Source organism: Pyrenophora tritici-repentis, chromosome 1 (genome assembly GCF_003171515.1).
Source record: "Pyrenophora tritici-repentis strain M4 chromosome 1, whole genome shotgun sequence".
Taxonomy (NCBI): Eukaryota; Fungi; Ascomycota; class Dothideomycetes; order Pleosporales; family Pleosporaceae; genus Pyrenophora; species Pyrenophora tritici-repentis.
The window spans coordinates 5,398,566-5,410,199 of record NC_089390.1 but is presented as its reverse complement, the minus strand read 5'-3'; the positions used below and the strand labels follow the sequence as shown (position 1 = coordinate 5,410,199).

Sequence of the window (11,634 nt, the reverse complement as noted above, 5' to 3'; positions counted from 1 at the left end):
TTATCTAAAAGAGCCCGCTGCTACATCTCTTTCTATTCACCACACTGCTCTTTAGCACCCGCGCCAATGGAAGACTAGCTCTGAAATTGGAGTACGCAAAACACCACCCAAATTGTACAAGACCCATAGAAACTCCACAACGACCATCATACATAGAACGGCTTAGCCAAAGTCCTACATAGTCACCGACTGATACAGGACTCTAATGGAAATATAATAATATAATAATAATATGTCGTTGAAGATGTCCATTTGGAAGAATCGCTCGTTTGTGCCGGGTATGGTGATGTCGATGACGCTAAGGATCTTGTAGGGGTATTTGGAGTCGTATTGGAACTCTTCAGTCATGCCTTCGCCGATGAGACGGGGGAGTTGGTTGAACTTTGGCTCGGGCGGGACACGCTGCCACATCTCGTAGTCGTACTGTCCGTCGACCACCTTGCGCAGATGCTTTAGTACCGGCCCGCTCTTTTCGGGGTAGTCCAAGACGCCTTTGTACTTAGGGTTCTTGACAATAGTACACCAGTCCTTGAACTGTTTGGCGGAGATGATGACACGTGTGAAGGCGGCATGTTCGGGATTCTTTCCATCAGTCAACCTGTTCTTAGGCTCGTCGCGGTAATTCGCCCTCGCACGATCGATAATGCGCTCGGCCAGCTTTGCTCCGACATGCGCCCGCATCTCCAGGTACATGTTGGCTCCGGCCTCATCGCGGCGCGGCGCGTGTTGCATCTCCAGCCCGTCCTCGTTCAGGTGGCCGCTATGGAAGTCGTCAAGCTCCCGCATAAGTTCGGGATGATTGAGGTAGACGAATGGCTTTGCCTTGTGCAAGGCGAGGACCAGGAGTGCTTGATATTTGCAGACGAGGTACAGTTCCTCGTCGCTCAGACGATCTTCGCGTGCGGCATAGTCTTTGGCGAAGTCGTCGCCGTCACTCTTGTCTTTCTCGACCGCGCTATCGTGCGGCGTCGCCGGGTGCGATCCAATGGACGGCACATTTAACTTGAGAATACTGTTAGTAAGTGTCTCAACACTGGTGTTAGCAAGATTTTCGGTCACAGGCAAAGCGGGCGAGGTTGCGGAGGCCGATGTCGTGGTGGCGGAAGCGGCGGAAGTGACCTTAGACTTTCTCTTGCTGCGCGCCATGGTGTTGGATGTTGTAATTAAAGCTGTAATTTGGGCAGGGTATCTTCAAAAGATGTGCTCGTTCTGTTCAAGATGGGTGCAGAGGTGGGGTTTCGATGTGGCGATTGTGTGTGGGCAAAATGTCTTGGCGAGCAGGAACGGTCAGTGTGCAAACGTAAAGGAATGACGACACACTAGACCAGGAGAAGCTGTAGAAAGAGGAAACCGATTTTCAACTCTTGGTACTCTGAGTACTAAACTGAAATGGTATTCTTTGCGTGTATGGACATGCGTAGTGGGTGTGAAGGGAGCGTCACATGACGAGATACCTTAACATAATATACCAAATGGATCAGTTCCATTTAACGTCTAGCTTCAAAATGGGTGTAGAGAAAGAAAATCCAGACTACCGTAATACAGAAGCCTGAATAGTCTTTAGTCTTTTCCACAACCCAGCCCAGCTAGTGCTTCAAACAATTACAGCGATACCCCAACTTCGCGATCGCAGAACTGACCGCCAGCACTACAGCCCTGGCTGTATCTTACCATTTCCTCATTTTCGTCTATTCTCTTAGTGGTCACCCTCCGCAGTAGCGGCAGCACGATCGGCAGCTCGACCAGCTGCCTCAGCTGCAGCCATCTCCTCGTCCTTGGTCATACCCTTTAACTTGATGTAGAGCTTGAGGTGTGGTTGTTTTTCAGCCACTTCGCCGCGCTGCTTACCTTTGCCCTTAGGGTAGATTTTGGCCCTATCGTGACACCCTTGGGGTATATTGCAGCTTTCTTCGCGGTCATATGCCTCGCCGATCTCATCAGTAGCGTCATCTTCAAGGTCGTTGTTGCGAGGATCTTTTGCGATGTTCTCGTAAGACTCAACTGAGATGGACCTGTCGGCATCATCTACAACACTTTCGTCACCATCAGACCCATCATTCTTGCCACGCTTCCGCTTCTTCTCCCTTCTTGAAGATTCTTTCGCGGCAGCTTTAGCCTGCGCCTCATTCTTGAACTTGTCAACGTCGATGAATTGATCCGGAAACTGCACTCTACCAGGAACCTTCTCGCCAGCATTGACCATGGCCAAGACCCGCAGGTGTTCAACGTAAAGAAGCCCAAGAGGTTCCTTCGGCTTCTTGGACATCTCATGGCGCACCCAAGCGGCAATACTCTCTGCAGAACGACCATGGTCATCTGATTTTTTGACAACATCATGAATGTATTTCCTTTTTTGGTCAGCAACCGCTATACGCAGCTCGTCGATGCCGTTGTCCTTGCAGTACGCGTTTGCCCATTCGTAGACGGCAGCGCGCTCTTCTATGGACCAGGGCTCCCGCGTGGTAGTGGATTGGAGAGTGGCACGGTTACGCCACTGCGCAATCCTTTTGCGGTAGCTGACGCTCCAGGCTCGGTCGTTCAGATCCATGGTGTCGAGTAGATACGGAGGGAGGACGTGGTGGTTAATGTAAGCGTTTGTCTTCTTGTCGAAAACATAGAAGATTAGTGTTGGGGACCATTTGTTAACGCTGCAGATCCATTCCTGGCCGTTTTCGTCGGACTTTATCCAGACTCTGTCTTTGGGCAGCCTGGGGATGGAGACGTCCTTGGGATCTGGGAGTAAATATATACTTCCCGGTTTCTTGAGCTGCCAAATCTGCATGCACTCGTACTCGGTGATCTTCTCATTGATCTCAGGAATGATTTGATCCTGCCAGAATTGCTTTCCTTGGGGGGTCGTCACGCGGTAGCAGGCACGGATGCTCGAGGGGTCTCGCATTACGCGCTGAAACTCTACCCCATCTGGACGCAGCATCTGGTTGAATTCTGGTTCAGGAGATACGTGTCGCCAGTTCTTGAAGTCATACTGGATCACAGATATTGCGTTCAGAAGATCAATCAATCCGTTATACCTCTGTGGCTCGGTCCAGGGATCCATGTCAAGGTTGAAATCTTTGTCATCTCGGCGCCATATCTCAACGAGCTCTCCATAAGACTTCACTAGCTCAGGCGCAAGATAAATCTTCGAGAACATCTTGTGTTCTGGGTTGTTGCCGCCTTGGGCCTGATTCTTCCTCTCAGCGTTCCAATTCTCTTGAGACTGACGCGTGATCAGACTTTCCAACAAGCAAGTAAAGCAAGTCACCGCTCTAAACTTGACTTGCTTGGTTCAAACATAGGCTTTACTTGACTTGCTTGGGGTGATTTTTTTACTTGCTTGACTTGCTTGTATTACTTGCAAGTACTTGGATTACTTGACTACTACAAAGAGATTAAGCTACATACAAATTACCAAAACTCAGTGTTCCACTCTAGTATGTTGTAATCTCCTACAAGCTGCTCATCTGAAAGCTTAGCCTCGCTACAGTTGTACGGTTTATAACCAGCTCGCACCCATGACCTTACTAATTGAAGAGCTGCGAGTAGCTCACTGCCCAGAGCACGTCGTTTAGGTTCAAGAAGGTCGCCAAGCTCACTGAAGAGGCGCTCACAGTCGCTGCTTGATGCTGGGATAGTCATGATATCGATTGCAAACTGCGCTAAATGCGGGTATTTCGGCAGTAGTTGTATCCAGTATTGGACAGGATTTCCATCTGCGTTGTACTGCTCCTGCGTCCACTGCGGCTCTTGTGTTTTCCAGCGCTCAAACTCGTCAAGTGGAGCCTCTCGGTCATTGTTGCGGCTAAGTATAGCAATAATTGCCTCGTCTATGTTGTTGCTACTCGGCGCAGTTGTATACCGCTGGCGTGCTCGTTGAGGTTTGTATGCCGCCCAAAGCTGTTGGAACGACGCGTTGGCACTAGTAAGCCAATCAGCTTTGTCTGCCCACGCCACATCGCAGTAGTTCTTGTAGTACGGGTGTAGGCAAACAGCGGCGTAGTAAGCGGGCGAGTCGTCGAGCTTGTTGTAGTAGTCGTTGGCTTTGCTCCACGCGGCGCGGAGGTTGACGTTGAGGTGATCCTCTGGAGCCTCGGCATGAGCGTTGAAGTCGACGTGCTCGAACGGGCGCGCCCGGGCCTCAAGCTTGCTGAGTACGTACTCAAAAACGGGTATAACCTCATAGATTGCGCCGTATTTGCCATCCTTAGAGCGTCCCTCGAGGCGTTTTGTGGCGTACTTGAGCGGCTCTAAGCAGTCCTGGTACTCTGCAATCACCGCCCAGTCAGCAGCTCGGAGCCCAGTTGATCTCATCCAGTTTGGGGCGTCGGGCCGCTTATTATTCCGCTGCGCAGCGTGCGCATCTTCAAGGATAACCCTATTGATATGATGCTCAGCGTACAAGTTATACGCGGCTTGAAGCTTGGTAGCGCGCTCAAAAGCAGCATAGTATGAGTTCCAGCGAGTGACGACAGGCTTGACTGGCTCGAGTACTTTGAGACGCCCTTCAGCAGGCAGGTTGTTGTTGGCAAGGCGCTGGTAGCCACGAAAAAGCTCGTACTGTTGCGGCGTTTTGATATAGTTGATGACGTCAACTAGCACTCCAATAGGGCCATCTTTCCGCCACTCTCGCATATACTGCTCCTCGGTATTGTACTGCTCTTGAGTGTTGCCGTAGGCGTCTTTGTTGGTGCCAAATATAATAGCCTGGCCGATGAGGTTAAGCGTGTGACAACTGCAGCGGAGGCGCCGGTGAGCGGACTCAAATTCGTACTCGCGCGCGAGCGCGGCGATCGCAGTGTCGTTGTTGGTAGCGTTGTCGAGTACAAAATAGCCTAATCGGTCGCTTGTTATTCCGTATGCTGAGAGCGTCGTCGAGATAGCTTTGGCAATAGCCTCACCGGTGTGGGCGCCAGCGAGCTCAGGCAGATCGATTGGTAAGTCTCGTATTATTCCAGCTGCGTCGGCAAAGTGAGCGACTACTCCAAAGAAGCCACGTTTACCACCCTTTGTTGTCCAGCCATCAAAGCTTACGTGTATTTTGCTTACTGAGCCTGACAGGGTGTCGATAACTTGCGGTCGTATAGACCGGAACAACCTCATCACAAAGGTAGAAACGCTGGTATTACTTACCCACAACGCTGCCTCTGCCTCTGGGTTGGCAAATCTCATCATCTCTCTAAAATCAGGCGTCGTAAGTTCGCTGAGCGGGTGGTTTCGGTTAACAAGCCACATGACAGTGGCTGTTCGAAAGCCCTCTACGTCGAAGTTTCCAAACGCGTTAGCAGTGTTTTGTTGTACGTCTAAACCAGCGTCAAAAGCTTGCCGCAACGACAGCTGGCCTCGAGCTCTCTGCGCTAACTTTGGGCCATCTTTCGTAAGGTTGTGGCCAGGCTTTGGTTGGCTGAGATGGGTGGCTGCTGAGGTTGTAGCCTGAGTAATGTTAAACAAACCACCACGGCCAGCGTCGATAGTTTTGTGTACATGGCAGTACTTGCACACAAACCAGATTCGAGATGTAGCATGGCGCTCAACAACGCGGTAGCCATACTGAAAGATCCAACTTTTTGGGCGCTTAGAACGCGCCGATGGCTTGATAAAATCAGGTAAACGTGCCCAGTCAATGCCGTCAAAGTTCTCAACTAGTGCGCTGTTTGTCTCATCCTGACCACCCTCTCCAGCCTCAGTTGTAGCCACCGTGCCAGCTCGGCTGCCCTCGGTGGGCGCGACAATCTCAGCCTCCGCCTGCGACTCTAAGAACTGCAACTCGAAGGTAGGTATTGGCGGCGAGGCGTTAGCCTGGCTTGCGGCAGCTAGGGTTTTGCGAGGTGATCGACGCTGAGGTCTAGGCTTAGATGCAGGCTTAGATGCAGGCTCAGGTGAAGCCTCAGGAGTTGAGGCGACGTTGTTGGTGGCAGCGGCTACTTTCGTACGTTTGCTCCGAGCAGAAGTTTGTGGTAGGCGACGTTTGGCCATATTGGGGGTATCAGGGCAGTATAAATCACTGGAAAACGCGTTGCTATAGGGGATACTGCATTGCGATAGGCTTCTAGACAGGCGTACGTCGAGATTGGAGCAATGCGCTAGACTAAGGCTAACGTTATTTGATAGCCGCTTAGCCTGTTTGGGACTCAACCGAGGCAACTGCAACACTTCAAAACCATCGCGACATCTACCGTACAGCAGTTTTAGCACCCTCATCACAGTAACGCTAAAACAACCAAGTAAACCAAGTAAGCCAAGCAAGCAAAGTATCTTGACTTGACTTGCTTGCTTAGCTGCCCAGCTCTTACTTGACTTGCTTGCTTGGTTTAAACCAAGCAAGTCAAGCAAGTAATCCAAGTCAACTTGCTTTTTGGAAAGTCTGCATGTAAGACAGGCCGACTCGGTCCAGGCCGTTTTCATTCATAACGATCTGGAGTATAAGCGCGGCCTCTACAGTAGTAAGCGAGAGCGACTCTGAAACTTCCAACTCCCACAGCCTCTTCGTTTCGGCGAGAAAAAGGTAGCCAAGTGTGTGTGGATTCCAGAACTGAGTGCTGTCGTGAATGGCTTGAACAATGGCAGCCGGCCGCGAGTATGGCATTAACTAAAAGTGGCGAGCAAAACTGATCTTTCCCATCAACCATATCTTGAAGGAACAGGTCTTTGTGCAGGTAAACATAGCTTGGGTGCTGGTACATGAAATAAGCGCCGAGGAGCTGTCTCAACAGGGTGTTATTAATTATGACGTTCGTCCACTTGGCTGTTGTTACCCGAGATAGTAGAGGATCCGCCATCACTGCTGATGAATAAGGCATCATATATATGTTCATGGCACTCTCTTTCACATCTGCTAGCGGAACTGGCTCCGAGGTCGTGGACGCGTTCTCATAGACGACAGATTCCAGGTACAGATTGTTACCAGTCCGAATGAAAGCAGGAATTTCCACACGGTAAGGGAGTTCATATCCACGCCGTCGCTCAGGAAAAAGAGAGAGTTGCATCAGAAGGTTGCCATCGTTGATCTGGTTTAGTATATCTTGCACGTTGCCGCCCGCTCTGATACGACGCAAAACGTCAGCGGAGTCGGTCTCAGACATTGTTCTTAACATGTCGAACAATTTTTCATGGGCGGAGCGCTTTCCGCGCATCTCCTCGTATTCGCGCTTCACTTGACGTGATTCTGTCTCAGTGTAGACACAGGGCATATCTTTTGTGGCGCATTGCGAGCACTTTGGACGTTCTCCATTGCACTAGCAAAGTCAGTCGGGGTATAGGGTCTCGGGACCCTCGTCAAGATGCAATTACCTTGGTCTTACGGGCCCGGCAATTATTGCACGCAGCAGAGACTTGTGGCTTCTTGGGCTGTGTGGTCGGCCGTCTGCATGCGCCTGGAGGAGCAGGAAGCAACTGAGGCAGAGGGCGTAAAGGCGAAGTTGTCATGTTTGAGGTTGTTTGCCAAACAAGAGGATGTGAGGCAGTATGGGTTGCCCCATAACGACCATAATAGTGATATGGACGTTGTGCTCGTGAGTGGACGGAACGTCTCCCGCCAATCACAAAACGTGCTGTCTGACATGGTACGTGATTATGTCATGATGAGGTAAGCTAGGCGTAGCCGAAATAGTTATCCTCGATACGAGATACGCATTCGGAACGCGCCTCATATTGCTTTTTCAGCCCGTCCAGCAATCACCGACTCGAGTCAGCATCACCTAGTCCAGGATCCAGGATGAGTCTCGCGAAGACTGTAGAGTATGCATTGTGGCGCGCTACATTCCAATCCTTTGCCAAAGAAGGGTAGACGCGTCCGGGTTTGCAGGGGTGGGCGCGTGCGAGGCGAGGCAATATGGTAACATGGAAGAAGACGGTCTTTCCCATGGCAAGAGCACGACAGGCTTTTATATGCGCTTTTCCGCTCCGACGGGAACAATCTTCGTCTCCTTAGCAAACCATGGGTATGACCGCCACCTAAGAGGTCGAGCAACGTTACGGGCAAGCTCTGTATTGGCCCTGCGGACCTCAGCACCGAAGCCAATCACACGGCTGCCAAGCCCCTGCCTCCATCCCCAATCTTTGATTCCCATGACGCAGGCGGTAATGCGCATAAACACAATCTAGTATGCGCTGAGATGGTTCTTACTCCCTTACCCACGCAGCGCGAGATTTGCGAGTGGCCCGATGCAAGACGACAGGCGATCCGGTGGTCCGCAGGGTCTTGGTCCTTACGGGTCCCAGTTCAAGGTCGCCATTCCACGCTTGCCTGCACGACGCGCCCCGCCACCTACCATACCAAAGTCACGACAGAGGGACAGAGTGCAACGAGCATGTCGAATCTGCCACAAGAGAAGTGGGTCATCGATGTGCATGCTCCAAGTTGATAGTGACATTATCGTCTGACCGAACTCTGCCAGAAATCAAATGTAGCGGCGGCCTTCCCCGCTGTAACTATTGCGAAAAGACCGACAAGCCCTGTGTTTACGAACGGCCCCGAAGAGATCGCCTGGCAACGTCAGCCTCGCCCCCCTCCCTGTTGCACCATCAGCTGTTTGACCCTTACGCAGTGCGAAAGATCGTAATCAAGCCCTGGTGTCCGTTCTAAAAGATCTAAGTCTACGCGTCAGCGGCGACGACAAGCGAAGGATTGAAGATGTACTTCAAGATGTGAGTATCTAACCACTGATCGAAATAGACCAAGCCATCTGTCGGATCCATCACCGCCCCATATTCTCATCATGAGCCATTGTCACTGAATCTTAGACTAACTCCGCCAAGTTAGACGAGGAGGCTGAGTCTCCTGCTTCCATGTCCTCGTCCTCGCGAGCATCCGCTGCCCAGCAATTTCAACAGCTTTCACGTTCGCACCCATTTGCATCTTCATCTAGTCATGTCCCATTCGCCCCGGAAACATCGCCCACTTCTGATCAATCGCCACTGCCCCGACTTGACGGAATCGTCGCTGAAGAGTCCTGCGATGAAGAAGGCGCCGGTACCAAGAACTGTGATGTAGTTGAAGCGGGCTACTTGGGCCAGATCTCAGAAGTCCAGTGGCTGCAGAGCCTGAGAAGTAGAGTGCAGGCTATCGAGACTGTCTATCTGGATCCTGCCGACGTGTCCACATCCCTATCTCATCCAGCTTCACCAGCCTTCGCTACATCACCAACTTCGGTCCCGGCGAGCCCAGTTCCGCACGTTGCCCTGACCAACTACTATCTTGACGACGACGGCATCAAATTGGCCGATTGTGGAAATCCGTTCGAGCTTCCACCAGAACACACTGCAGGCCTGCTATTCCATTGCTTTAGCACGACTGTCCATACCTCCTTCCCTCTCTTACCTGCGACGCTCGAGAGCCAGCTGAGACAATACTACGATCTGGTACGGCACGGACAGGCTATACATTGCCCAGAGAAATGGTTCGCTCTAGTAAACCTCGTGTTTGCCATTGGCGCAAAGTTCTCGCATCTTGTTCAGGCCAACTGGCGAGCAGATGAGCTCGATCACGTCGTTTATCTTTCACGCGCCTTCCAGTTACTTAGCATGAATGACGCTATTGTCGTTCTTTCGGCTCCAGATCTGTCCACCACGCAGGTAATTGGTGTGCCATTGGCGTCACTTACACAACGCTGAGGATTCACAGGCTGCTGGTCTTTTTGCTATCTACTACATGACCCTTGGCCACGTTAATAGGTGAGTTCTGTCACAATTGGTGCTTTTCATGTTCACTTCATAGTCCATGTTAGATTTACGTGGCATGCATGCTTATCAGATCTTGACAGGGCCTGGGTCATGGTCGGCATCGCCATGCGGTCAGCCTTCTCACTAGGCCTCCATATCCAAGACGGCAACTATTCCATCCCCGCTCTGAAACAACAAAGCATGGTCCGTACATGGTGGAGTCTGCACGCGCTAGAGAGTCTGTTGAGTTCGATCACAGGCCGACCGAATATCATACCCAACGAGGATATCACAACCCCTTTGCCCAGCGCCATCCCAGAAGTCCAGGTTCCGGGCGTGATTGCAACCGCCAATTCGAGATTCTTGGATGCAGACTCCAATTTGAACCTGTTGACTCAGCGAGCCATTTCTGGACTCTATACGCAGAGAAGATCCCCGCCATCATGGGAATACATACAACAAACAATCGTGTCATTGGTGGCAGATTTGGAAAAGTGGGCAGCGGAGTGCATTCCTCAACTCAACCAGGAGACGTGGAACTTCACCCACGAGCAACAACGAGAGATGTTCTTGCTCAAACTCCAATACTATAGACTGAGAATTCTCACGACGCGGCCATCGCTCCGTCGTATCGAAAGATGTTACGAGGCTGGGACCGACGATTACAATTCGTTAGACCAGTCGGTTGCGGACGCATGCATTCAGGCAGCACAAGATGTGGCCTCGCTTTTGGCCGCCGAATCCAATCCCGCCGCCCTCTACGAGAAAGGGCCATGGTGGTCGATCGTTCATAACAGTGAGTTCCCCATCCCAGACTCAGCTTCTTGCCGCTGACAAGCTGTTCAACACAGTCATGCAATCACTCGCCGTCCTCATGAACGCAATTGCCTGTTCTACCAGCTTCCGCGACCCATCCAAAAAGTCGGTAGCAGCAGTGCATCAGCTTGCCAACTGGCTTCGCGTCATGCGCGAAACGAACAGCCTCGCCGCTCGCGCATACCAAGTTGTATACTCTATCGTCAAAACATCAGACCCAAGCGTCTGGGTCGACATCGCAGACGCCTTCCCTGATGAGATGACCATGGTGGTCCAGCAACCCGCCTCAGTCCCGTTCGATCCCAAATATCTGCCATGGCCCGGCAAAGAACAATCTTCCGATGCGCTATTTCGGTACGAGCTAGACGACTTTGGCAACTATCATTTCCACATGCTTTGAGGGGGTGTCCTGCACATCTTTGCGTTGCTCATACATATATTATATCACCGTCACTCCGCTTACCGGGTGACGAAGATTGAAAGTGGCACTCAAGTGCGGCGACGACCCCGAGAATGAGTTCTAGACTGAACTAGGAGAAGCTAGAGGTAGCGACGACAAAAGGCGAAACGGAGCGTTTTTTTACTCTCCTCAGATCTTTGTCCCGAGCACTTTTGACGTTTGCGTCTCCCTGCATACGCCACACCACGCCTCGCCACCAACCTGTTACACCAGGCTAGCGGAGCACTTTGCGCTGGCGCGTCATCCTCCATCGCCATTCTGTCGTCATCGACTCAATGTCGGTTCCGCGGCGCGAAAGTGAATCAAAACAACGAGTAGTTTTTAGGATTTGAAATCGGGAGGGGAACAAGCGAAAAAGCCGAGTCCAGATTGGCTCAAATTTTCGGTTGTATTATTTTCAGGATCGATTTGTGGGAAACGCTTAATCTGGGTAGAGACGGGCGAAGAGGGGGAAGATAAAGAAAAGAGGCAGGTCGGCACAACATCTGTAGCTGTACGAGCGCGCAGGTATATACACATGAATGTATAAATGCATACGCATATGAATATAATTACAAACATAAACCTGAACAGCTGAAAGGCAAGGCTGTTTCTGCTTCCGTTACCGTGTTCCAGACAAACAAATCATTTCTAACAAATATTCATGCACTCACAGTTGCTATACATGCAGGCAAGGTCACAACGATGAGAACGGACGACTC

The 11,634-nt window shown here is 51.2% G+C and overlaps 5 protein-coding genes across 5 annotated transcripts; 2 read left to right on the top strand and 3 right to left on the bottom strand.

Annotated features, from left to right (window-relative positions):
* Positions 1 to 340: 340 nt before the first annotated feature.
* PtrM4_021140 (uncharacterized protein) lies at positions 341 to 1,146 on the bottom strand (the record flags this gene model as incomplete). The annotated part of the gene is made up of 2 exons (XM_066103435.1): positions 341 to 350; positions 425 to 1,146. 2 exons carry the CDS (start codon positions 1,144 to 1,146, stop codon positions 341 to 343), a joined length of 732 nt encoding a protein of 243 aa, XP_065965637.1.
* A 550-nt stretch (positions 1,147 to 1,696) lies between these two features.
* PtrM4_021130 (uncharacterized protein) lies at positions 1,697 to 3,154 on the bottom strand (the record flags this gene model as incomplete). Its single annotated transcript, XM_066103434.1, has 1 exon — positions 1,697 to 3,154. The coding sequence occupies one exon, from the start codon at positions 3,152 to 3,154 to the stop codon at positions 1,697 to 1,699; it is 1,458 nt and encodes a 485-aa protein (XP_065965636.1).
* A 254-nt stretch (positions 3,155 to 3,408) lies between these two features.
* On the bottom strand, positions 3,409 to 5,973 carry PtrM4_021120 (uncharacterized protein; the record flags this gene model as incomplete). Its single annotated transcript, XM_066103433.1, has 1 exon — positions 3,409 to 5,973. One exon carries the CDS (start codon positions 5,971 to 5,973, stop codon positions 3,409 to 3,411), a length of 2,565 nt encoding a protein of 854 aa, XP_065965635.1.
* Positions 5,974 to 8,160: 2,187 nt separating this feature from the next.
* Positions 8,161 to 9,609, top strand: PtrM4_021110 (uncharacterized protein; the record flags this gene model as incomplete). Its single annotated transcript, XM_066103432.1, has 4 exons — positions 8,161 to 8,329; positions 8,394 to 8,490; positions 8,544 to 8,643; positions 8,755 to 9,609. 4 exons carry the CDS (start codon positions 8,161 to 8,163, stop codon positions 9,607 to 9,609), a joined length of 1,221 nt encoding a protein of 406 aa, XP_065965634.1.
* Positions 9,610 to 9,858: 249 nt separating this feature from the next.
* PtrM4_021100 (Fungal-trans domain containing protein) lies at positions 9,859 to 10,873 on the top strand (the record flags this gene model as incomplete). Its single annotated transcript, XM_066103431.1, has 2 exons — positions 9,859 to 10,453; positions 10,509 to 10,873. The coding sequence occupies 2 exons, from the start codon at positions 9,859 to 9,861 to the stop codon at positions 10,871 to 10,873; spliced, it is 960 nt and encodes a 319-aa protein (XP_065965633.1).
* Positions 10,874 to 11,634: the final 761 nt, after the last annotated feature.